The sequence below is a fragment of the Myotis brandtii genome, unplaced genomic scaffold (assembly GCF_000412655.1).
Source record: "Myotis brandtii unplaced genomic scaffold, ASM41265v1 scaffold395, whole genome shotgun sequence".
NCBI classification, from domain to species: domain Eukaryota; kingdom Metazoa; phylum Chordata; class Mammalia; order Chiroptera; family Vespertilionidae; genus Myotis; species Myotis brandtii.
In genome coordinates, this window is record NW_005365155.1 from 2685999 (window position 1) to 2712530 (window position 26532).

The window sequence follows — 26532 nt, forward strand, 5'->3', positions numbered from 1 at the left end:
GACCTCAGTCCTTATCTGTAAAGTGAGACATTTGGGCTAGATTTTTCTTTAGGATCCTGACGGCCGTGGAGTTCTGTGGGATCTGCCAGGATTTCATAGTAAATATTCCAGAAAAGTCTTGTGAATGATCAAATGAATTGTCTGAATCAGGTATAAATCAAGTTCACTGTTTCAGTTGTCCAGAGCAATTTATCAAGGAAACGAAGCCATAAAACCATGTCCCTGTCACTGGTCCCCTGGCTGGGACTGGAGGGAGCAGGTGGTTCCGGGGGCGGAGCTTCAGGAGGCGCTTGTTTTCAGGGGTGCAGGTGCCTGCCTGGGGCTGCCCTCTTCAGGGCTCCCTGCCTGCTGGGTGCAGGCCTCACGCAGGAGGTTGCCTTTGTCCTAAATCCCTATCAGTGCAGAGGTCACCAGTCCCAAAGGAGACTTGAGGAAACTAACAAAATGAAGTGCCGTGTTGGTGTGGCCCTGGACTCCGAGGGCAGCTGCTCCCCATCACCAGTGGCTCGCAGGCCTAGCTCTGCATTTGAGTCACCTGGGCAGCTTTTCACATCTGTCAACACCTGGGCCCCACCCAGAGCAGTGAAGGGAGCGCCTGTGGGCCCGGTGGTCTACACAGGTGGCCCAGGTGGCACAGGTCACAAACTATCCAAGGGCACGTCATCTAACCCACGAGTCTCACCTGGTTCCAGTGCTGCACACGGGGGCTGGGGGGTGTGCAGGAGAGGCCTTTGTTCTGCCTGGGGTGCCCCTTCCCATGCACAGGGCCCTGAGGACTGCAACTGAAACAGCTTGGGGCGCGGCCCTGCATGATCACGTGGTAAATCACACCACGTCGGCCAGGGGAGAATCAAGATGCACGTCCCCTCTGCACTGAGACCCCTGGCCTCTCCCTCTGCCCCTAGACCTCCCGCACGGATGTTTTAGTCCCCAGGATACTAAGCAGTTGGGGTCACCACCATAGCAGTGTAGTTTGTCTGGACCTCACTCTGACTAGCTGTGTGCGCTAGGGTTGGGTCTGCCAGCGAGACTGCTGGTCTGGCTAATAGGGTGCTTGGATGTAGCTGTGACTCAGTGGTGCGCGCTTGGCATTGGCCACTCACACCCATCTTCATCTCTGCCTGGTGACCATCAGAGGTGCTTGGAGCAGCTGCAGCCACACAGCTCAGCTCAACGCCTCGCTTCTCAGGGAGCCCCAGGCAGCCCTCTGCCGAGTTTCTGCAGCAATCCACAGCCTGCCTGCTGCCGGCCGGCATTAAGCACCAAGAGTAGCATTAGGCACTTCCGTGAGCGTGTGCGGTTTATCATGCACCATTTAGTACTAAGTAAATGGATATAAAGAGCTTTGTGAGAAAGTTTGAATCCAAAAATTTAACATTTCATTACAAACCACTTGTGCCCTTAACCCTTACCCAAGCTGTTGAATCCAGGACGCACGTGAAGGCAGAATAATCCCTCGTTTTTGCAGGTCTTCATGTTTCATTCTTGTGTTTAAACCTTCCATAACTCTGTTCCCCAGTGGAAATCAAAAGGTGGCAATAAAGCCTAAAATCCTACATAACACTGCGGGATTGTTTTTTCTCTTCTGTTTTTGCAACTGTCTTCTCTCCTGCCTGAGAGGAAGGGAGCCCTGGGAGTCCCACCTGCTCCTGCCCTTCACGAGCCCCAGCTGCCTGCCCGGAGGCCGGCTGGCGGGTCACAGGGCTGCCAGGTCCCACGGCTGGTGCCGGGCATTTAAGTTGGGGTGATTTGCTCAGGGCCTTGTTGACCTTTGCACCCAGTGTTGTCTTTGCCCAACCCCACAAGACAGCCTCGTGAGAGGGTGGACGCGCCAGGTTCAGAGGCCCATCTTTCTGGGAGCTTGTTGGAAGGGAACACCGTTTTTATTATCAAGGCTGAAACACTTCACTTACAAAATAGTTCTGTTGCTGCTTTTCAAATGGGTTTTAGACACCTTTTTTAAAATTTTCACTAGAGGTGGGACGGGGCCGAGTGTGCGCGAGAGTGCGTTTGCTCAGACCCATCCCTGGCCGCCCGCTGGCTCTGGAGGAGGGCGAGGCGTCGGGGGCCCAGGCAGCAAAGTCTGGACAAGCGATGCTTTTCATGTCCCCACCAGCAGGTTCCTTAATGGCTTCATAACTGAATGCTGCCTTTGCTCTACGGAGTGGGAGTAACGAGCATTAGCTAAAGAGGCAAATGGAAAAAGTAAACCAGGACATTAAGTGCTTTTTTTTTTGTCTCCCAGCTTTAAACAAGCCACTTTGCTGCAAACCAATGATCCTGCCGTTTGGGTGTTTTTTTGCCAGGTTAATAAAAACAAGAAGTGGCGTGAGCTGGCAACCAACCTAAATGTTGGCACTTCGAGCAGTGCAGCGAGCTCCCTGAAAAAGCAGTACATCCAGTACCTGTTTGCCTTTGAGTGCAAGATCGAGCGCGGGGAGGAGCCGCCGCCAGAAGTCTTCAGCACCGGGGAGACCAAGAAGCAGCCCAAGCTGCAGCCGCCATCTCCTGGTGAGTGCGGGCATCGCAGCCGCTGCCGGCAGAGGCGGAGGCGGAGGGGCGGGCCGCCGGGGACGCGGGCCTTTGTTCTGTGGGCTCCAGTGCGCCCCCGCTGGCAGTGTTCGGGGAACCGAGGAAACGGCCTGGTGTCCCCTCTGGTCAGCACTTTGAAGGCCCCGCTCCTTAGCTTTGCCTTTTAGTCAAATAGACTGGAGCTCTGAGCTGTCTGCCTTTATTCCTCAGACAGGTGTTTTTAAATCAGTGGTTCTCAACCTTCCTAATGCCGCGACCCTTTAATACAGTTCCTCATGTTGTGGTGACCCCCAATTTCATTGTTACAAATTGAACATAATTAAAGCATAGTGATTAATCACAAAAACAATATGTAATTATATGTGTGTTTTCCGATGGTCTTAGGCGACCCCTGTGAAAGGATCGTTCGACCCCCAAAGGGGTCGCGACCCACAGGTTGAGAACCACTGTTTTAAATAGTCCACCTCACTGTCAAAACGACTCCCCCAGGGACCCGAGCTGGCAGTCTGCACCCCGGAAAGTCCCCCTGCAGTTTGACAGGCAGCTCACAGCTCAGCCTCAGGCCGGCAGTTAGCCAAATGGGACCTGGACATTGTGTTTCGGGCCACGGGGCAGCCAGTTAGCTTCGACCTCGGTCAGGAGTGGTAGGAACGATGGCTGGTCACCTAAGTTCTCACACGAAAATCCAAGTTGGTTCCTGCCTGTCTCCTGTCTCCTCTCACCTGACAGCGACCCCGTGTTCCTTCAGCTCCTGCCAGCCCTCACTCTGCCTGTTAGACAGCTTGCTTGACTCTGTGAAACCATTGTATTTGATAAACATGGTATAAGGGGTGAGAAGAAACTTTCGTCATCCTGTCCTGGGTGGCGGCCTCTCTGAAGTTCAGCAACACTGTCCCCATGTCTGGTTCCACCACATCCGGCCCTGGGGTGGCCATTCCTTACCGTCTGCCCTGCACACGCAGGCTGAGCATCCTGCGCTTCCTGTCGCACAGCTCGCTCTGGGCTGAAATCCACGCCTTATCATTTAGTCTCATATCAGACTCAGGACACAGAGATTGTTTTAAATCCATAAGAAAACTAAGGCACATAAGTCTAAGGAACTGACCCAGAGTCACAGCGACAGTGAGGAAAGGGCCCAGCAAGCCCTGCCTGCGCCGGTATGTGAAGCACCTTTGTAATGGGGAGCGTTGACACCTAGAAGATGGTATCTGTGAACGAGGAAAGAAGTGGTTTCTCTTCATTTAGCTGCTCCTGGGTGGCAGAGCTGACACCTGCAGGCTCTAGGCCGGGGCCTCGCGTAAATGCTTGTATTAAACACACCTGGTTTCGATCTGGCATTGCTGAGGACCAGCAGAAAGCCTCCTCTCTGACCCCAGCCTTTGCCAGTGACGTTGTGCCTGAAAAACTGGAACCTAATTTTAAAAATCTCCCCACACTGTATTCACAGAGTAAAACAAGCTGCCTATGAACAGCTCTGACACTAGATTTCCAAAATAAAAACCCAGTGGGGTGTAGGAGCCGAAGAGGCGACGTCTGCAAAGATCTGAAGGTGTATTTTATTCGCTGGGAAAGAGCTGGTGCAGTGAATGGTCTGCACTTGCGTGTGGAGAATAGTCCTCCCGGCGCCCGCTGGGCAGGTCCCTCCGAAAGTGGGCCTTGCCTTTTCCTCTTTCTAAACTGCAGTGTTTATGGCAGCGCTATCGTTCTACCTGCACAAAGAGCTTGGATTGCAGATGTGCTTCTGACAATCCGTCCTCCTCAGTGGCCAGATGGAGCTGAGCCTGTGGGGCAGGCAGCAGTGGGGAGCGCTTCCTCCATGCGGTCGATGGGGTCTGGAGGGCAGGCACGGGGTACGCAGGGCCCACCCGTCATCTCAGGTGATCTGTGCACTGCTCAGCAAGACAGACAGACAGGCGCAGGGACGGGTCCCTGAGGTGGTGACTCCCCTCAGTCCGTGGCCAGAGCCAGGCGCTTCCCAGCACCCCTGGGTCTATCCTCTCGGATTCTGGGACTGTCACCGAGGAACTCGTCTCTGAAACATTTTTACTGTCAAAGAAGGAAAAAAATTGTCAACAATTTGCCTCGTCAGGGTCTCACATACTATAACATTTCCAAAAACTAAATTTCAGCCAAAATGTGTGTCTTTGAGGTCAGTTTTTCCCATGGGCACATAATTGTAGTTGACTCCTTACCTGCATATCCAGGCAAACGTAAGTTAAAAGATTCCTACAAAACATTCTAGATCAGTGATGGCGAACCTTTTGAGCTCGGCGTGTCAGCATTTTGAAAAACCCTAACTTAATTCTGGTGCCGTGTCACATATAGAAATTTTTTTATATTTGCAACCATAGTAAAACAAAGACTTATATTTTTGATATTTATTTTATATATTTAAATGCCATTTAACAAAGAAAAATCAACCAAAAAAAAATGAGTTCGCGTGTCACCTCTGACACGTGTGTCATAGGTTCGCCATCACTGTTCTAGATTATTTGTTTAAATCGGGAGGGGAACCTTTTTTTTTATCAAGGGCCATTTGGATGTTTATATCATTCGCAGGCCATACAAAATTATCAACTTAAAAATTAGCCTGCTCTATTTGGTCAAACATTTAATTAACTCACCCCTAAGGCCTTGGCAGGGCCAGGTCAAATGATTTCTCGGACCCGCGGGCTAGAGTTCCCCGCCCCTGGTTTAAATGCTCACTAAACCAGCTTAAATCCTAGATCATTGGCTGTATTGTAAGAGCGCTCTAAGTCAGCGGTTGCCAACCAGTGGTCCGTGAGGTCTGAAAGGTTGGCGACCGCTGGTTTAAGGAAACCTTTGGAGCAGTGGTCACCAACCGGTGGTCCGCGGGCCACTTGTGGTCCGTGAGGTCTGAAAGGTTGGCGACTGCTGCTCTAAGTCATCCATCTGTATTCATTTTGATTTGATGTGGCTGTACGGGTCTGAAATTCAGTGCTATCAGCCCTGCAGGTGTCACCCCTCAGGCCTCTGGGGCCATCGGGATCTCCACTGTGGACAGGCCTCTGGTTCCCGGAGAGATCGGGTCACCCCAGTCTTGCAGCCCCTGGGGCGAGTCAGCTAAGAAGGCCCCGAGTGAAACCGGGCCAAGGCCTGGTACAGGGGCATCTCTCCGGCCCAGTGGGGCTCTCGTTACAATAAAACTATAAAAGCTGTGGGCTTCTGATGAGCAGTCACAGCAGTTTCCTACCCAGCTGGCCGGGGCGGCCTGGGAACCAGCGGGGGAGGGACGGGCAGGGCCTGCCTGGGGGAGCAGGGAGGGCGGGGCACGGAAGCTCCACATTCAATTAGTGAGTCTGTAACCAAAAACCCATCCATCTTTGCCTGGCAGGTGGCTGACTGCGTTTCTATTATTAGCTGACAGGTGATGTCACAAAACCTGTCATGGGTCCAACTAGGGAATCCTCAGTGGAAGATAAATGAGAAAGGGGCTCGGGTTATAAACAGCAGTGCCCTCTGGGTGACCTCTAGTCACTGCAGGCCTGGGACAGATCAGCTCTTCTTCCTTCTCCCCACCCTACTTCCCGAAACCCCAGCCAGAAGTAGGGCACCGGGTTCGTGCTGTGTAAATTATCTTCCCAGCCAGGAGTCTGGCTGTACAGTCTGAAGTGTGTGAATGTACTTAACCTTCAATAACCTTTCCATTGTTTACTTTCGAGTATACATTTGTAGCTTCTGGCAAAAGGTAGGGACATCCTAGAGAGCGAGCCAGCCTCTATTAATGGAGCTTCAGGAGGTTGCATTCATTTTTTTTCCTGAAAGCAAAGGAAGAAACTCTGGCAAGAGGGAAGAACTTTCCCTTTTTTATGAGCTGTAAATGTGAATACTTGTAAATAAGGGTCATTCTGAAATCTCAGCCTGTGAGCCATGTTTCCGAGGAAGCGTGCAGGCTGCGAGCAGCCCAGTCCTCCATGGAGAACACCAGGCATCGCTCCTGCCAGCTCCTGTCTGTAGGGTTACCCTATGTGTTTATAAAGACTGCTTTTTCTCTCATCACATTTTTAAATATGCATTTCTAGGGTTTCACCAAAATCTGGTTTATAAGCATGAGTTAGTAAGTTTGTATTTTTAAGATGTCTACATCTAAAAAGATACATTACAAGGAAGTCTTCCCGCGTCTCTGAGAACTTCCCAGAATCACACTAGTCCTGGGCATCCAGGGAAGACATTGCACAGAACACAGCCTGTTGGCTGTCACCAGTACTCACCCCCGACCAGGTGGGACCTGGACAGACCTGATCTTGCTGGGGATGGCCATGCTCACAGCTGGGAATGGCCCTGTTCACACCTGGGCATGGCCCTGCTCACAGCTGGGCATGGCTGTGCTCACACCTAGGGAAGGCCGTGCTCACAGCTGGGCATGGCCCTGCTCACACCTAAGCATGGCTGTTCTCACAGCTGGGCATGGCCCTGCTCACACCTGGGTATGGCTGTGCTCACATGGCTGGGGCTGGCTGAGTAGGAGTGATAGACCCGTCGCCTTTATAGCACACTCGCTAGTGACCAGTTTAACTCTGTTTCCTCTAAAGTACAACAAGGATGGTGGTCGCTCATGAGCCTTGGGCGCTGCACAGGAAAGGAACTGTAGATGTAGCATGTACCAGCAGCCAGGAATCCGCCATGTGTGACAGTTCTGAAAGTGTTCGTTGTAGACTGCACAAGGGCAGAGATGTTTGTCTTTTCTTGTCAGTTTGGTGCACGGGTGGAACTCGGGGATGGAAAAGAGCCTGCAATAGAGTGAGCCCATTGTTTATTCAATAAGTGATTAGTAAATGAAACCAATATCTATGATCAATGATAAAGCAGGAGCTCTTAAAATATTGTTTTTCCTATAAGGTGAGGTTAATATTTTCAAGACTCCTTGCTTAAATTTTTAAAAGATCTACTCAGTTCTAAGCTATTCCTATAATGTAATTATAGTTAAAGCCAAGCCTTATAAACTCCGATAATGATATTAATGAATTCCAACCCAATATTGTGTTGTGTAGTCACAAATCTAATTTCATAGCTCCAAAAATCACTGCTAATGACAGAGCATAGATACTTGTAGACATTTAGAAGGCATCAAAATACGAAAAAGGCCCGTTGTTATTTTGTGTCATTGCTTTTCAACTTAAACTTTCTTAAGTTAAAAAGTAAGACCAGAACTAATTTTTCTAATTTTTTTAAAACAGCACAATAGTCCATCAAATTGATATACCAAAATTTTCATCCCATTATTCCTTATTCTCAGACATTTAAATTATCTACATTATAAACAACACTGAAATAAACATTTTTCTGCCTAAAACTTCCTTTACATTAGATTATTTTCTTGGTATTATTACCCAGGAAAGTCATTACCTGGTCAAAAGTGTAACTGTTTTATGGCTCACAAATAAAGTATGTTTCCAGAGTTAAACTTTTCACTACAAATAATGTGTAAGGAAAAAAAATTGTAATGGTGTATGGTCAAGGATTTTAACTAGATTTACTGTGGTGATCATTTTGCAATAGTTACAAATGTCAAAATTATTACATTGTACTCCTAAAAATATTAGAATATGTCCATTATACCTCTATAAAAAATAGAAGAGTGACTAATTTTACTCAGGCCTCACCAGCAATGGGTATTGTTGTCTTTTTTTTTTTTTTTTAATAACTAGCAAGGATGATCTTACTTTGATAACCTTGTTTTTTCCCCATTTTCTCTTGGCACCTACCACTATCAGCTAATTCAGGATCCTTGCAAGGTCCACAGACCCCCCAATCAACTGGCAGTAATTCGATGGCAGAAGTTCCAGGTGACCTGAAGCCACCTACTCCGGCCTCCACCCCTCATGGACAGATGACCCCAATGCAAGGTGGAAGGTATGTTAAAGAACTGTGAGCATGCAGAATCAGACTTGCCTATCTTCATTTTCTGCAGCAAACCTCATAGAGGACACAGATGGTGTTCCCTAGTGAGTTGTTAAATGTTGACTGCTACTAGTTTTAGTGGTAATTTATTTGGATAGTTTTTACATTTACTGATTTCAAGAGTAGCTTGTTTTCTGAATACGTGTTTGGAGGTAACGCTTCCTGCTCTGACATTAAGCTTTCATTTCTCCCATCCGCTCAGAAGCAGTACAGTCAGTGTGCACGACCCATTCTCAGACGCGGGCGACTCATCGTTCCCAAAACGGAACTCCATGACTCCGAGCACCCCGTACCAGCAGGGCATGAGCATGCCTGACGTGATGGGCAGGGTGCCCTATGAGCCCAACAAGGACCCCTTTGGCGGAATGAGAAAAGGTAGGTGCAGAGGCGCCTCTGCATGGCGTGGTCGCGGAGCCTCCTCTCTGCCGTCCCACCACCATTCCCTCGTGCATTTGACAGAGTTCAGCCCCAGCTCCTGTTTACTGAGTTTCTAGCCTTGGAGAAAGTACTTGGCATCTCTGAGCTTCGTTTCCTCACCTAGAAATTGATATTACTAGGACCTGCATACAGGGTGCCATGAGTATTATGGGAGTAATGCACATACAGGCCACAGAAGAAGGACTGGCACAGGAAGCAAGCGTGCTCTGAATGCCACCAGGCATGGGCGCGGTGGTGGGCACGGGGCCTGGGCTGGGCACGGGGCTAGGTGCTAGGGGGATGGTGCAGACCAGGACCAGCTCCTCATAGAAAAGCACGTTAAACCACAAACTGTATTTTATACGGTGTAACTTTCAGATTTATCTGTTACATAAAGCAAGACAATCTATACTTTTTCCTTTCAAGCTTCAGAGCTGCCTAATCCAAGTAAAGATTTTGCAGAACTTGCAATAAATCCATAAACTCGGAAATTCAAAGGCTTTGTGAACGTTGGAGGTAGCTGTTTTTCTTAGTGGTGTGCGATGTTAGAAAGAACATTTTGTTAGTGCTGTTGGTGGTGGTTTCACATTTTAGACTGAAAATGTGACCATAATAACATGGAAAAATAATTAGTAGTATTTGGAATCTGGCTTCAAAAGTTATTATGAACTTCCTACCGACATGCTGTTAGACCGCGAGATCGTACTTCTTTTGTTTCCTTGTGCCCACATTTCCTTTATTGTGGAGGGTGGGATGGCAGCAGACTGCCTCGCCAGGCCCTGGGCAGCCATAGAACTTGTTTTCATCGATTGTGGAAGCGATACCGCCGCTCGGGAGGAAGTGTACTTCAGCTCACGTGCTCCGCTGGTGGATTTAGTACCAAATTGAAGCAGATAAACAGAAAAGCCCCGGGAGACAGGCTTTCTCGCAGCCCTTCCCCTGCCACAGTAACGTTTTGCATTCCTCCATATTCTGTCAGCGGACTTGGTGGCACTCTGATTTTTTTATTTCACTGCCGACATAAACCCAGCTCTTTGTCCTTGTTGCTTCTGTGGGGAGGCCCAAAGTCCAGCCTAGTGGGCAAGTGCTGGCTACAGCTGTGCCAGTTTAATGCTCAACATGGAGATGGGGGAGTGCGTGGTGCTCACTCTCATGCCAAAGATGATTATTATCAGTCGTTTTAGTATTTGCCGGTCAGATTGGGAGGGGGGAAAGGCCTCGTTATTGTTTTAACTCGGATTTCTTTAATTATTGGCAAGGCCATACATCTTTTTATATATATTTATCAGCCATTTATTTTTCTTGTTCTGTGAATATCCATTTATGTGTTTTCCCATTTTTTCATTTGATTTTTTTTTCTTATTGGTTTTTAAGAACTCTTTGTATATAGGGAAATTAAGTTACTTTAGTCATCCCCCTTAATTTCTGTCTGTCTCTGTTTTTAAATCTATAAAATGGAAAATAACATCAAAACTGGTTCAACTGAGGGTTGATGGAGATCAAATAAGATAAAGAATGTGAAAGCCATTGTAAAGAATACCGGCCAGCAGTTTCCGGCTTCTTTGTCTGCACCTCTCTGCCAGCCTAACAAATCTATCAGCTCACAAAACTTTAATCAGCTTTTTCCTCATGTAAGATAGAAGTAACCTTCATGGGATGAAGAAGGTGGTAGTACTACATATCAATTAAGATTTGCATTAAAATGTGTAATTTGCCGACAGGCTAGTTTCTGGGCTTGACCCAGTTTCCTTCAGGCGCTGAGCTGATGCTCATTTGTACATTTGACCTAATTGTCGCTCTACCCCTGATCGAAATAGTGCATCTCCTCCATTCTGGAGCTATTAACTCCCTAGTGACTTCCTTTATCCTGCTTTTGGAGTGGGTCGGTGGGTGGGTGTCTGTGTCGAGGTTTTCACTTTCCCCATCAGGGATGGGCACTAGCTCTGCAAGTATCTCATCTCTCTCTCTCTCCAGACCCATTTTATAGACAAGGAAGTCAACTCAGAAATGTGCCAACTTGCCCGTTTTCAATGTTACCACACACTTGGCAGCTTAAAGCAGCATAAACTGATGTCGGTTCCTGCGCGCTCAGCCCCGCTCGCTCACGCAGGCATCCGGTGTCAGGCAGGCTCAGCTCCTCTGGGGCTCGGCACCTCTGGCTCGTGCAGGTGGCTGGCAGCACTCGGTCCCTTGCAGCTGCGGAATGAGGGGTCCTGTTGGCCGTCGTCTGAGGGTCTGGGCAGCTCCCAGAGGCTGCCGCCCGTTCTTATCCATGACCCTCTCCCCTGCAAGGCGGGTGCTTCTTCAGGACCAGCAGGGGGGCACCTCTGACTCATCTGTCTCCGGCCTTTAGAGGCAATTTAAAGGGCCCACCTGACAGTCTCTCCTCCGGTTATCCCCCTGAATTCAGGGGTCCTGCCCACACTCGGAGGGCCGTGTGGGGCGTGTACATGGGGTGGCGATCTGGGGTCCATCTTAGGGCTCTGCCCACAGGGCCCACCTTGACTGTAGACCTTACGCTCTTTCATTCATATTGTTGGTCATATAAGGATAAGATATATCTGCCGTAATAACAATAACAAATGGCTAGACAGGGCCTTGGGCTTTGGGAATGCTGACTGTCATCTGTTCTTCACCACGTCCCAGTGCCTGGAGGCAGCGAGCCCTTCATGTCGCAGGGCCCGATGCCCACGAGCAGCATGCAGGACATGTACAACCAGAGTCCCTCCGGGGCCATGTCCGGCCTGGGCATGGGGCAGCGGCAGCAGTTCCCCTACGGAGCCACCTACGACCGGAGGTGAGTGTCTCTCAGGCAAAGATGAAGCCGTTCACCAGAAACGGTGCTCCCAGCACACACTCCTGAGCCCTGGCGGCGATGGTCACAGTGTCCGTGTTCCTGCGGGTCCAGGCACAGCTCGGGAGTGTGTGTGAGTGTGTGTGTGTGTGTGTGTGTGTGTGTGTGTGTGTGTGTGTGTTGGCTGATGATCAGAAGGGAAACAGTTGTCCTGGGACATATATTCCTTTGTTGTTGTTAATCCTCACCAGAGGATATTTTTTCCATTGATTTTTAGAGAAAGTGGAAGGGAGGGAAGAAAGAGAGGAGAGAGAAACATTGATTATATTGATCATTTGCTTCCCGCATATGCCCCAACTGGGGCCGGGGATCGAACCTGCAACCCGGGTATGTGCCTTTGGCCAGGAATCGAACCCAGGACCCCTTGGTGCACAGGCCAAGGCTCTAACCATTGAGTAACACTGGTCAGGGCATGGGACATATATTCTTAAAGGAACCAAAGCAAATATAGGAAGAAGGTTGTGTAGCCTAGGTGTAGAAGTCATTTTGGTTCTACCGCATCAGAGAGAGGGGCTTACCTCATTGCTGAGTTTTCTCTTCTATAAAGTTGCTCAGCTTAAATTTTATCTATGTCAATTATATTTTTTTTTCCTAACTATAAGCTTCCTTCTAGATATCAATGTTGTTAGCAAAAATTCCCGTATCTGTTTTACATATGATAGTCTAAAAGTTCATTTATTTTCTGTCTTATTCACTGACCAGTTCAGGAATATATTCAGTTTAATTATTCTATTTCTTACAAGATCAATGTACTAACTAAACCAGTTAATTTTTTTAAATTTCAAACTTATTGGGGGTTTTTTAAACATGCTATTTTATGGTATTTATAATTTCTCAGTATATTAGCTGAAAAAATAAATGTATTGCTCATTCCCATTTTAAGATTTAATAGTAATACATTTTAATAATTTCTGTTATTCTTTTCTATAGCCTTTTATGATTGTAGGACTTTGAAATTTTGAGCACTAACATCCATACAGTTATTAGCTAACTCAATATCGTTTGCATTAATATTGATGTATACCTTTAAAAATGAACATTTCTTATTCATAATGAGAAAGGGAGAAGTAGAACTAGTTTCCATTATTGTATGTTCATGTCCTGGTCCTCTGCTTGGACTCTTCGACTCTGTGCTGTTTCTTCCTTTCGTGAATACCCGCAGCACAACCCTGTATGGCACTCCCAGGGTGTCAGTGGGTGGGCAGGGCCTTGACTCAAAGGCAGAGGGTGCTGCCCCGCCAGCCGGGACTCCTCACACCTACTGCCCAGGAAACTGGCAGCAGTCCCAGAATGGGTGTTCCCATCCTTTTGCTAAGAGTTCTTCTGCAGCTGCTCGGACTGCCTCTGCTGGAAGGTGTGCGAGTGAGGGGAAGAAAAGCTGTTGAGTATAGAGTTTCAGGAAATAGACTGTTCCTTTCTCCCGTGGCCTGAGGTCCTTTGCAAAGGAAGTTTTCTTTGAATGCATCATTCCAGGCATGAACCCTACGGGCAGCAGTACCCGGGCCAAGGCCCACCCTCAGGACAGCCGCCGTATGGAGGACACCAGCCGGGCCTGTACCCGCAGCAGCCGGTGAGTGGTGAGTGGGCGTGTCCCGGTGCCTTCTGGTTCAGACGCAAACTCCTGGCACTGCGGAGAGTTCTAGCAAGTATAACCAAAATGATTAGCATTTGTTGAGCAATCACAATGTTATTTGTTTGTGCGAGAACATAGTCTCAGATTTGGAAGCCAGCAAATTAAAAACAGCTCTTGATGTAGGGTATCCCAAGCAAGTATAATGTGTTATAAGAAGTTAAGGACATGCGCCCGTGCAAATAGTAACAAGCCCAGCTTAAGTATGTTTTAAACGTCTGTGTGTACTGTCCGATCAAACGCCATTTTAGACCAGAAATATGTGGATATATTTTAAAGAGGACGTAGGAAAAAACAACTAAAAATTACCTACTAAGTGAAAGTGGTTGGCTTTTAAAGAGCAGATATTAACTGACTGCATTTGACGGCTGGATAGGTTGCGCTGGTCCAAGCAGCCCTGCAGCCCAGAGGCTGGCTGTGCGGGACCAGCTCACCGATACTGCGGGTGCAGAGGACGGCTGTCGGGCTAGGCTTTCACACAGGAAGGCAACTTCCACACACTCCAAGGCCTAAGACCGCGTGTCAAATGGGGTCAAACATGTATTTAATTTTACCGGCGCGTGCATCTACAGTGGGCTGTGTTATTAAACCAACTGATCCTAACGGTTTTCAAATGAGGTGAAAGTTCAGTTCCCATGTCAGCATCTCACTCACTCCATCAGGAGACACCCCCCGACCAGGAGCTGAGGAACCGGCTGCGCCCAGCCTGTCCTCAGGCTGGGTAGTCTGACCTGGACAAGCTGGAAGTGGGGGTGCAGGCCATGGAATGTGGGTGTCACGGTAGCATAGGTCCAGTCTGAGGAGCCAGATCCTTTGGGGAGGCTTTTCTGTAGAGTTAGGCCTAAGGAATTGTTGAACCCAGAACGCTCTCAGGGTGGCCCTCGGAATATCCTTCTACCTGCTGGGTCCCCTCAGCGTCACTCCAGGCCCCCGATCCCACAGACAACACCAAGCAATGAAATAAACGGGAGGTCCGTGGGTGCTGGCATGGGGGTGGGGGTGCAACACTGAAATGAGACATAAATCGTTAGTCCTCAGTTACGCCAGCTTCCCATGTCCACTTCGGAGTGAACATCCGCCACGTGATAACTTTTGCATAAGGGGAGTGTGTGGTTATTCCTGGAAAAGCACGTGAGTGCGATTTGCCTTTGTGTGAATTTCAGAACTACAAGCGCCACATGGACGGCATGTACGGTCCTCCCGCCAAGCGCCACGAGGGGGACATGTACAACGTGCAGTTCGGCAGCCAGCAGCCCGAGATGTACAACCAGTACGGCAGCTCCTACTCCGGGCCTGAGCGCCGGCCCCTGCAGGGCCAGTACGCCTACCCCTACGGCAGAGAGAGAGTGCAGGGCCCGGGGCAGATGCCCCCGCACGGCCTCCCCCCGCAAATGATGGGCGGCCCCCTGCAGCCCGCCTCCGGGGAAGGGCCACAGCAGAGCCTGTGGGCGGCTCGGAATGATATGCCTTACCCCTACCAGGGCAGGCAGGGCCCCGGCGGCCCCGCCCAGGCCCCTCCCTACCCAGGCATGAGCCGCACGGATGACATGATGGTCCCTGATCAGAGGATAAATCACGAGAGCCAGTGGCCTTCTCACGTCAGCCAGCGTCAGCCTTACATGTCCTCGTCGGCCTCCATGCAGCCCATCACGCGCCCGCCTCAGTCGTCCTACCAGACGCCGCCGTCACTGCCAAACCACATCTCCCGAGCGCCCAGCCCCGCCGCCTTCCCGCGCGCCCTGGAGAGCCGCATGTCCCCCAGCAAGTCCCCCTTCCTGCCCTCCATGAAGATGCAGAAGGTCATGCCCACCGTCCCCGCGCCCCAGGTCACGGGGCCGCCCCCCCAGCCGCCCCCGATCAGAAGGGAGATCACCTTCCCTCCTGGCTCCGTGGAGGCGTCCCAGCCGGTCTTGAAACAGAGGCGGAAGATTACCTCGAAGGACATCGGTAAGCACTCAGCTCTGCTCCCCAAGGAAGCCCCGTGTGGCCAGAATTTACATTTTAGTTCAGACGTTCTTGCTGTTGATCTCAAAGGAGTGAACCACCCATGAGTACAGACTGCCATGTTTCTGAGAGGAGCAGTGGTGGTAATAACTCACTAATCTGAAGTGAGCAGCAGCACCAGGGGAAAGCCTGGTCACGGTGTTTTCCGTGGGAGTGGTGCTGGGGGGAGGGGGGGTGGACTAGCTTCTGGCCGAAAGATCTGACCTAAAGCAAGCACTTTCTCTCTGCACCACGTGCTTAGAACAGCTGTGGGGCTCGAAGGCAGAGGTGGGCAGTGGGTTTCCCTGGGAGAGGGGAAGCCTGAACGTGATATGTGGGCAGATAGGGATTGCGACCTGCGGGTGCGTGTAACGGGAGGACACTGGTCGACCCGGCCAGGGGGCTGCTTCAGTTACCACTGATGGGCTCGTCGGTCCTGCTGGGGGCCTTCTGAACACGAAGGAGACATCCCATTCTGGGAGTACACAGTTTCTCTGCGTTAGTTTTTAAGCACTTTCAGTACAGCAAAGGGAATTAAAGATCTTGATTATACTAAAAGATTCTTTTCAAAAATCTCAAAATCACTTGACATGAAATCATATTCAATGATTAGAAAAATGTTAAAGATGTTTCCACTCATTGGACTGTAAGGACCTGTAGAGAAAGGGGTGCAGGAGGGTAGCAAGAGATAGAGTTACAGACTCAGAGCACCATTTTCATATGGAAATAGATGTAAAAATATGCACACGTATTTGTGTTTATGTGTGTGTACACGTTTAAATAAATATTTAAATTTATATAAAGTTTCTTAGTACATGTTATACCAGTATTTGTCTGTAGTCTAGAGAAATTTATGTTCCTCATTTTAAAAAGGAAGCTTGCTTTTTCTATGATAAAAGTAATATGTGCCTATCTTAGAAAAATTGAAAAGTAGACAAAATTAAAATAAAGGTGGAAATCCACGGTCCCCTCCCGACGTGAGGCTGTGGCTGTGGTGAGTTCTGGCTGGGCAGGTCCACTCACACCATGTGCCCTCCCAGGTTCCTGAGATGGCCCCCCCTGAAATTGGCAGATGATGGCCTCTTTTCCTAGCCCTCTTTTCCTATCACATGGCTCTGTCTTCCTCAGTGACAGGAATGGAGAGGACTAAAGTGCAGCTCTCTATGTCCCATCTCCCGGCTCAGGCTCAGCTCCTGAAAAATCCGGACCATCAAAGCGCTGGGGTTGTCCACAGCGTGTCCTAAGGGCCAGAGCTGAGAAACAGAGGTCGGCATGGGAAAGCCAGGACTTTGCGGTTGGGATTGAAGTTTGGCTTATACTCTGCATACTCGCCAGCCTTCCAAAGACCCCCGTGCTGAGACATTTGTGAATGGAGCAGGCAACAAGGACAAGTAGCATTGTTTGGTTTGACTCGGTTATTGAAACGGATGCATCTGTTAGGGGGTAAAGGAAAAAAGCGGGGCTGTGCTGAACCACAGCCTCCTGGAGAAGCGTGTGGGCTCCTGTTCAACCAGCAAAGCAAAAGGCCTTCAAGACCAAAGTGTCTTAGTACAGCCATCACCTCGCTTCAAATCTGGAAGTGATCATGTCGAACAATCCCTCAGGACAGTTATTTAAAGCCAGTCCTTACCACCATTTCTTTTCTCTTATTCTTTGTTATTTTCTGTTCTTTCATGCATGGCGTTAATATTCATCACATCCTGTTCTTTCCCCGTTTTTAGTTACCCCGGAGGCCTGGCGTGTGATGATGTCCCTGAAGTCAGGTCTCTTGGCTGAAAGTACTTGGGCTTTGGACACTATAAACATCCTCCTGTATGATGACAGCACTGTCGCTACGTTCAATCTCTCCCAGGTGAGCTCGCACCAGTGGAGCCGAGGACCGAAGCAGAGCACGAGAACCAAGGGGTGCTTAATGCTTCACTAATGCTGGCGCTCGGCGCCTGGCCCTCCTTATCACCAACATCAATCAATGTGTGGTTGCCCGAGAATTCAGTGCAGAATGACAATTCATTTCAGTCTTTATATAAATTTACACATACCTATGTCTCATAAGAACACCATGACCATGTGCATGCCTGTGTGCATGTGCGTATGGGATGGATGACAGTAAAATTAATTTGCTGTTTAGAATGAATATTAGCAGCCCAATGTGAATTAACTCAGATGCCACATAAAGTTATGTCCGTAGTCGGTGATGGAAATTGAGTGGGTTGCAATGGAGTGTTATTCTTTCCAATGGGACCTCACCCTTCTCTTAACTAAAAAGTTTTTTAAAAAGGAAAATTAAAGAGAAATTTTATATTTAGAAGATACATAGTATACTGTTGACACTTGAATAGCGCAGGGGTTACAGGTACCCCCACACAATCAAAAAGCTGCATATAACTTTGACTCCCCAGATACATACGTTGTTCCTTAGTTTCCATGGAGGGTGGATTCCAGGACACCGAACCTCCATGAATATCTAAGTCCGCGGATGCCCAGGTCCCTATATAAACAGTGTAGATCAACGCATACAGCCAGCCCTCCACGTCCACAGACTACACAAGTAGAGGAGGCAGTCTAATGAGTCCCCATGTGCCCACCCAGCTGAAATAGTCATGAACTCCTGGCCACGCGCCTCTTGGTGTGCTCCTGTCTCCGCCCCTCCAGGTTGCTGACGCCTTTAAAGCCAGGACGCGAGCTGACAGCCCTCCTCTGCGCTGCGCTAGGTTTAGAGTAGATTCCAGCATAACGGCTCACAGAGCGAGGGAGCTGAGGGTTAGGAGAAACGCCCAAGGGTCCCCTCACTATGGACTTTTAAAGAAATCTTCAGAAACAAACATGAGAAAGGGGTATTTTCCCTACTGTGTGTGAACAACTGCTTTTGGTGAAAAGGCCCAAACATCTAATTCCTTGCTTCTATTGAAATAGGACCAGAACCTCCCTCTCTTCTCATTTAAGTGTTCATTGTAGCCCTGAAAGGCAGTTTCTCGGGTGATAGGAAGTGTGTGAATAAGGTCATAAACATTACATAAAGTTCGTTTCAACTGAAAATAAGTATTAAAACACGTGCGTCCTTTGCTGGAGTGATGCACTGTATCCTGTAGGAGGTGAGCTGCTGTGGGTCCCACCTTTCCGGCAGGGCCGCTCTACCGCTTCCCATTCCTTGCCCCGGAAGGAGGTCTGGCTCCGCGGAGGGGTGGGCGGGGGGCGGGGGGACACCCCACGCCTGCGCTGGGGAAACCCTGCCTGTGCCCTGAGGGCGGTGCTTTCTGGTTGCTCTCCGATTCCCCTCACGTGATAATCACGCTCCGCTCGGAAGCCGGCAGCAGCTAGGACAGTGGTTGCCTGCCGCACATTTCCACTGAAGAACCCTTTCTTTCTTCCTGGTGCTTTATCGTCCCCAAGATGCCAGTGGCACTCTGGGGGAGGGGAGCTGAGCGGGTGCTAATTGGGGAGGATGTTGCTTTTCTTAGTACAGACATGTGCTTAAAAGAAACAAAACTGGTCCTCGTGGCTTTGTCTTCAGCTGGAGCCTCTAATAGCTAGAAGGTAAAACTGCCTTCAAGGAAACATTCTAATCCACTTATCGGGGACTCAATTGATTTGCTTTTAATTTTCTGTTATGGGCTACTACGTTGCTAAAAATACCTCTTGCAAAGAGTAAATCAGCATGACCTGTGGCACCTGAGACAAAAATAACCATCCAGTTCGATGATGACAACAGTGAAAACCCAGGCAGGCAGAGTCTCGGATAAAATAATAGGAAAGAGGCTCACTTCCCTGCTCTTATGGTAATGAATGCATTGTGTTGGGAGGGGGTGGGTAATCTTAGAAAAATGAAATAAACAGGTAAGTTTTCATGTCGGTAGTGCAGGAAAGTAAGCAGGACATAAGAAACAGGGCAGATACCGGTTTAGTTAATAATAGAACTTCAGGAAGACAGTAGTGATGGGTGAGTAGTTTGGGCCTAGCCAGACACGCAGTGGGCCCTGGGAGAGTCCTCCCAGACGATTGCTAGCTGTCAGGGCTTACCAGGGTCGCAGGCCTGGCCGATTCCCTGACACTAAGCCTGTTCTTGGTCTCTTTCTCCTCTGCAGTTGTCCGGATTTCTGGAACTTTTAGTCGAGTACTTTAGGAAATGCCTGATTGACATTTTTGGAATTCTTATGGAATATGAAGTGGGAGACCCCAGCCAAAAAGCACTTGACCATAACGCAGTGAAGAAAGATGAGGGCCAGGCCTGGGCCGACGAGTGTGGGCGGGAGGAGGACGCTGCGGAATGCATGGAGGACGAGGAGGACGACGAGGAGGAGGAGGCAGAGGAGGAAGACGGTGCAAAGGCCGAGGCCGAGGAGAAGGGCAGCGCGGCCTTGAGCCCCTCCGACGCCGCGGCCGAGCCAAAGGAGAAGCCCAGGCAAGCCAGCAAGTTCGACAAGCTGCCCATCAAGATCGTCAAAAAGAACAACCTGTTCGTGGTCGACCGCTCCGACCGGCTGGGCCGCGTGCAGGAGTTCAGCAGCGGGCTCCTGCACTGGCAGCTGGGCGGCGGGGACACCACGGAGCACATCCAGACGCACTTCGAGAGCAAGATGGAGATCCCTCCGCGCAGGCGGCCTCCGCCCGCTCCGAGCGCCGCGGGCCCCAAGAAGGAGCTGGAGGGAAAGGGGGAGCTGGAGGAGCAGCCAGAGAAAAGCATCATCGCAACCATCGACGACGTCCTGTCTGCGCGGCCGGGGGCGCTGCCGGAGGACGCCAACCCCGGGGCCCAGCCGGACAGCGGCAAGTTCCCCTTCGGCATCCACCAGGCCCGGAGCCACCGCAACATCAAGCTGCTGGAGGACGAGCCGCGCAGCCGCGACGAGACGCCGCTCTGCACCGTGGCGCACTGGCAGGACTCCCTGGCCAAGCGCTGCATCTGCGTGTCCAACATCGTCCGCAGCCTGTCCTTCGTGCCTGGCAACGACGCCGAGATGTCCAAACACCCGGGCCTGGTGCTGATCCTGGGGAAGCTCATCCTCCTGCACCACGAGCACCCGGAGCGGAAGCGGGCGCCGCAGACCTACGAGAAGGAGGAGGACGAGGACAAGGGGGTGGCCTGCAGCAAAGACGAGTGGTGGTGGGACTGCCTCGAGGTCTTACGGGATAACACGCTGGTCACGTTGGCCAACATTTCCGGGCAGCTGGACTTGTCTGCGTACACGGAGAGCATCTGCTTGCCGATCCTGGACGGCTTGCTGCACTGGATGGTGTGCCCCTCCGCGGAGGCGCAAGACCCCTTCCCCACGGTGGGACCCAACTCCGTGCTGTCGCCGCAGAGACTCGTGCTGGAGACGCTCTGTAAACTCAGCATCCAGGACAATAACGTGGACCTGATCCTGGCCACGCCTCCGTTTAGCCGGCAGGAGAAATTCTATGCGACGTTAGTTAGGTACGTGGGCGACCGCAAAAACCCGGTCTGTCGAGAAATGTCCATGGCGCTCTTATCGAACCTGGCCCAAGGGGACACGCTGGCCGCGAGGGCAATAGCTGTGCAGAAGGGAAGCATCGGGAACTTGATAAGCTTCCTGGAGGATGGGGTGACGATGGCCCAGTACCAGCAGAGCCAGCACAGCCTCATGCACATGCAGCCCCCGCCGCTGGAGCCCCCCAGCGTGGACATGATGTGCCGCGCGGCCAAGGCGCTGCTGGCCATGGCCCGCGTGGACGAGAACCGCTCCGAGTTCCTGCTGCACGAGGGCCGGCTGCTGGACATCTCCATCTCGGCCGTGCTGAACTCGCTGGTGGCGTCCGTCATCTGTGACGTTCTGTTTCAGATCGGGCAGTTATGACCCCGGTGAGGAGGCCGCACGTGTGAGTGACGACTGAGGCTCCCGTACACCCGGCTGTTTTCTGTTCTGTTTCTCCAGCGTAGGAAGAAGGAAAAGAAAACGTGTGCTCCTCTGCCCCGTTCATATTTACCGATTGGGAATTAAAGAGATAATTAATTCGAACAGTTATGAAATTAATATTTGCTGTCTGTGTGTATAAGTACATCTGTTGGGTTTTTTTATTTTTTTTTTTAACCAAAGTTGCTGTCCAGTGTATTCAGAGGTCACTTTTTGTTTTTCACAGATTTTCTTTTTGATGTTCTTTCTTTTCCATGTTGTATTGCATTTTTTGGGAAGCAAATTGACTTTAAAGAAAAAAGTTGTGGCAAAAGATGCTAAGATGGGAAAATTTCACCACACTGAGGCAAAAAGGTGAAAACCCATCCCTATCCCAGGCGTGTTATCCTTCAGATAATGAAATAAAGCTGTCCCATCGCCCAAAGCTCTGTGCAATAGAAACTGCTAGAGGGTAGGTCTCGGGGCTCAAGGAGGTGTGTCAGTCAGTAGTCAGACTAGCGAACGATACTGGTTTCTCCACAGGAAAATGGTTACCTTAGGCTAGGAGCAATACGAATGGGGTGTTTTTAAGTTAAGGTTGAAAATACGTACCTGACAACGATCAACGGAAATTGCTTCCTCACCACTACGTCATGTCTGCTGTCTGTCTTTGACCTTCCACATGACAGTTCTTCACAATTCCTTTAATCATTTTTTAAATATTTTTTTTACTGCCTATGGGCTGTGATGTATATAGAAGTTGTACATTAAACATACCCTCATTTTTTTTTCTTTTTTTTCTTTTTTTTTTTTTTTTAGTACAAAGTTTTTAGTTTCTTTTTCATGATGTGGTAACTACAAAGTGATGGTAGATTTTAAATAATTTTTATTTTTATTTTATATATTTTTTCATTAGGGCCATATCTCCAAAAAAAAAAAGAAAAAATACAAAAACAAAAACAAAAAAAAAGAGGGTAATGTACAAGTTTCTGTATGTATAAAGTCATGCTCTATTTCGGGAGCGCAGCTGATCACCATTTGCTTCATGAATCAAGGTGTGGAAATGGTTGCGTACGGATTGATTTAGAAAATGGTCACCAGTACAGACAAAAAAGAGAAAAATACAACTAAAAGGAAGAAATACAACTTCAAAGATTTTTCAGTGACGAGAATCCACATTTGTATTTCAAGATAATGTAGTTTAAAAAAAAAAAGAAAAAAATCTTGATGTAAATTCCTCCTTTTCCTCTGGCTTAATGAATATCATTTATTCAGTATAAAATCTTTATATGTTCCACATGTTAAGAATAAATGTACATTAAATCTTGTTAAGCACTGTGATGGGTGTTCTTGAATACTGTTCTAGTTTCCTTCAAGTGGTTTCCTAGTAACCCAGTCATTTATAAGATATAGGGGAATACAGCCGTGTACTAACCAAGTCACTCGTCACCAAACCGTGAGGTCGGAAGGGACCCTTAGGGGTTACCGACTAGAGTGGGGAGCAACAGTTTGACTTTCTCAAATTATTTAGCTGATTAGCCTTTGTTTGAAGCAATCAACTCTAACGCCATGGAGGTCTGAGACTTTTCAGTGTACATGGGAGGTGGCTGCTGGCCCGTGAGGCGAGGCCTCGAGAGCTCTCCGGCCTGAGTGAAACTGCCTTTGACTAACCCGTCTTAATTTTAACCAGAGTTCAATCTAGTCCGTGTTTTTTTCTGTGTGCCTCGGAGTTATTTTGCATTTAGTTTACTCCACCGTGTATAATATTTATATTGTGCAATGTTAAAAAGAATATGTTCTATTGTATGTGGTGTACATAGTGCAAAGTGATTATTTCTATTTCAGGGCATATTAATATTCTCATATTCCTTCCTACCTGGTGCACAGTAGCTTTTTAATACCAGTCGTTTCTAATTTAAACGTTTCCTTCCTGGGTCATTGACTGTTACTGTGTCGCAATCACCCTCTGAAACTGCTGCAGGATGAAGCTGTCAGTGGGCACCCTCTTAAGTCTACCTCTTCACACACCCTCCCGGCACCGCATACCAAACTCCGAGTCCTCCGCCAGGCCTGTGGTCCAGGCGCCCGTTACTCATGGTCACCCTGGGAAGAGTTAGGCAAGAGCTCGCAGTTCTAATCCGAGCGAGCCGTGACTCTGAGTGTCACAAGAAAAATTTTCCTGCAAGCAGCCTCATCCATCAGCGCCCACATCACTTAGTCTTCTTACATAGCAATCAGCCAAATGTGTGGTGAATTAAAAACCCATTTATAATCTACTTGAAATACATCTGCTTGCTAAGAACAGATCTTAGAGCTCCAAGCTTCAAATACAGAGATTTGTAAGAGGGGATTCAATATTATTAGAACTTCTCTCTTACAGAGTATGAATAAAAGGTGTATACAAACCTCGAAGTCTAGTATCCCAATCATTTGTCCATCAAAAGAGTAAAATCGTTACAGAAGACTGTTGTTGTCATGGTTGAGTTGTACTCAGTACCTAGAGTCCGACCACTGAACGACACGTGTCTGCGCACTGACATGACCGTGGCCTCTAGAGTAATCCAGGAAGACTAGCATCCTTCCTACATTCTCGCCCCAGGTTCAAGACGACCAGCCCATGGAGGACTCAGCCCGCCTGAGGTCATCTTGCCTACAAACTGAGTTACTCTTTGTCCTAAAAAGTAGTTGTTGTTCTTTTCCTATGAGGCTTTTCAGAAATTCACAGGATGCCCATACTTTAAATGTGTACAAAAAAAAAAAAAAAGATGAAAATAAAGGGGCAAAGAAAGTTTAGTATTTTGGAATGGTGCCATAAAGTTGAGTCTGTTGGTATTGGAGTGAGTTTTTTTTTAATGTCACATAAAAGCTATTATTGGGTGGCATGTTCTCAAAAAAAACTCAAATGTTTTGTTTGAAGTTGAGAATGACACAGAATCAGTTTTTATTGGTGAATGTGGCCTATTCAAAAACTAGGTAAGCTGTTTTTTAGAAGTTAGAACAGAATGATTTTTTTAAAGGGGGGGATGAGCAGCTTGAAGATACAATGTAAGCTACTAACTGCTTTTTTTTTTCTGCTTCTTTTATGAACAGAAGGTGGCCTTTGCCCTGAAATCCATGCATTTAAAAACAGTTGGAAATCTTCCATATCCTATCAAACCCCAGGTACCAGTTCCCGTATGTTCACCTTAAAGCAATGGTTCTCAACCTGTGGGTCGCGACCCCTTTGGCGGTTGAACGACCCTTTCACAGGGGTCGCCTAAGACCATCCTGAATATCAGATATTTACATTATGATTCATAACAGTAGCAACATTACAGTTATGAAGTAGCAACGAAAATAATTTTATGGTTGGGTCACAACATGAGGAACTGTATTTAAAGGGCCAGAAGGTTGAGAACCACTGCCTTAAAGGACGCAGAGGAAGTATTATAAGTGAGCCGGACAGCCCATTTCTTCTCGCTGACTTTTCTAAGCTGCGTGGAGAGCTGAGGCCCAGCTGCCTGATGGTCCCTGCTCCCCTCCCCACCCCCAGGAACGTCATAGACTAACTTTTGAAATCGCCAACAGACACGTGTGGTCTGCAGCCCACTGGCATGTGCCAGTGTTAATGCAACAGAGATGTATTGAGCACATACTATGTGCCAAGTTGTCTTCTAGGCACTGAGGCATTGTTAATGAACAAAGACCCCGTTTTAATTACGTTCTAGTCTTTCCTGTCAATTATAGAAATAAATGAATCTTCTGGATAGAGTGTTGGTGCGTTGAGAACACCTAGTATAATTAATTTGTTGACTAAGAAAGAAGGTGAACCTGGGTGTGGGGAGAAGAGGTGTTGGCTGAGACATCAAGGGCACCTAGGGAGACCCCAGGCTGTGGCCTGACCGTGAGCTCAGCCGTGTGGACGGACGGTCTTCGAGGTCCCGTCCACCCTGACAGTGGACTCTGGGCTTCCGGTCCCTTCCTGCTCATCTTCAAGTGAGGGGCTGTGTGTTCTACGTGGAGGGGCAGACGGACAGGACCCTGTGACCCCAGCTTACATGATAAGCCCTTGGAAATTCAGGAATTGACTGAAACTTCACGGAGACCTGATTCGATATTCAATAACATGACGTGCCCAGGCCCATCTCCAGTCACGGGGCTTCATGCTCTGTCCCCCGATTTCCAGTCCTGCGCCTGGTGGTGGCCACGTCCTGCAGTCCTTTCAAATGCCAGTCAATCTAACAAGTTAACTTTGGGATTTAAATACAGGAAACCCCGAGGGGAAGTTGGGGGAAGGCCATCAACTGTGTCCAAAATTAGGAGACTCCGCTTTTCTTCGTCCTGAATTTGGTTTTAGGGAGTTGAAGTTTTTACCCCAGCTTTTCCCAAAGTAAATTCTAAGCATAAGAGATCTCACAAAGAAAATGCCTTCCGTGTTCTCTTGGCCATCAATAACCCATTTTGTAGCATTGAAGACTGAGGAATCCTGCGGAAAAGAAGCCTGTGTTTCAAGCACTTCCTGACTTAGTAACCGGGGAACCCTTTTATTTTGAAACCCTATAAACCTACTGCGAGCTTTGAAGTACCTGCACTGGCCGCAGGTCATGCCTGACTTCTAAACCACGCTCCCTGCATACGTATCCACAGTGTATTCTTATGCCTTAAACTGAAACAGAGACAGCCTCACTGAAGTTCTGGAACCCTCTGTCGGTGTCCCCATAGCCTTCAGCAAGTTTCTGAATTTCTCTGAACCTCAGCTTCCTCACCTGTAATATGGGGGTAATGCCTGCCTTAGGGTTGGTGAGGATTAAATAAGATCTATAATAATAATCTATAATAATAAAGGTGTAATATGCTCATTAGACCAGACGTCCTTCCAGACAAAGCCGCAGCAGGCAGGGGCTGAGGCAGAGGTGGCAGAGCCCCCCCCCCCCCCCCCCCCCGCAGTGGCGGGCGGGGGCCAGGGTCAAGGCCCTTGCACGAATTTTGTGCACCAGGCCTCTAGTAATTATATAAAGGCCTTGTAACCTCAGTGATCACTGGTCATTAATCCTAAACATACATGTGCACATACAATCTTCCTTTGCTGTGTGCCCTAACGTGTATTTCATGCAATGTTTAAATCTGGCCTAAGAATATCTGACCATTTCATAACCAGTCACATCCCATGTGACCGTTGTTTTGGGTTTTCTATTAAAAGCCGTGAAGGCTCAGTCTATGGGTTGCCTGTGCTTAGCGCCTTGGGTACAATTTCTGCAGAATTTCTCAATTGAATGTCAGATTTGGACGCTGGGCACCCACACCTGGTGGAAGGGCCCCCCTTTAATTGTGTGAGCCTGGGGGAGCATATCTCAAATATAGTCATG

General features: G+C 48.7%; 1 protein-coding gene across 6 annotated transcripts in view; it reads left to right on the plus strand.

The window, feature by feature from the left end:
* The window catches only part of ARID1B (AT rich interactive domain 1B (SWI1-like)), a 407074-nt gene extending 383094 nt beyond the window's left edge, over positions 1-23980 (plus strand). For 5 of the 6 annotated variants that reach the window (XM_014545060.1, XM_014545058.1, XM_014545061.1 and 2 more), the window contains 8 exons: positions 2307-2511; positions 8268-8406; positions 8657-8829; positions 11518-11668; positions 13199-13295; positions 14519-15302; positions 17060-17190; positions 19421-23980. In XM_014545060.1, the coding sequence (XP_014400546.1) occupies positions 2307-2511; positions 8268-8406; positions 8657-8829; positions 11518-11668; positions 13199-13295; positions 14519-15302; positions 17060-17190; positions 19421-21151 (3411 nt within the window). In that variant the 3' untranslated portion in view covers positions 21152-23980. The remainder of the gene's footprint in view (positions 1-2306; positions 2512-8267; positions 8407-8656; positions 8830-11517; positions 11669-13198; positions 13296-14518; positions 15303-17059; positions 17191-19420) is intronic. The other variant, XM_014545059.1, reaches the window with a different exon arrangement.
* The last annotated feature ends 2552 nt before the right edge of the window (positions 23981-26532 follow it).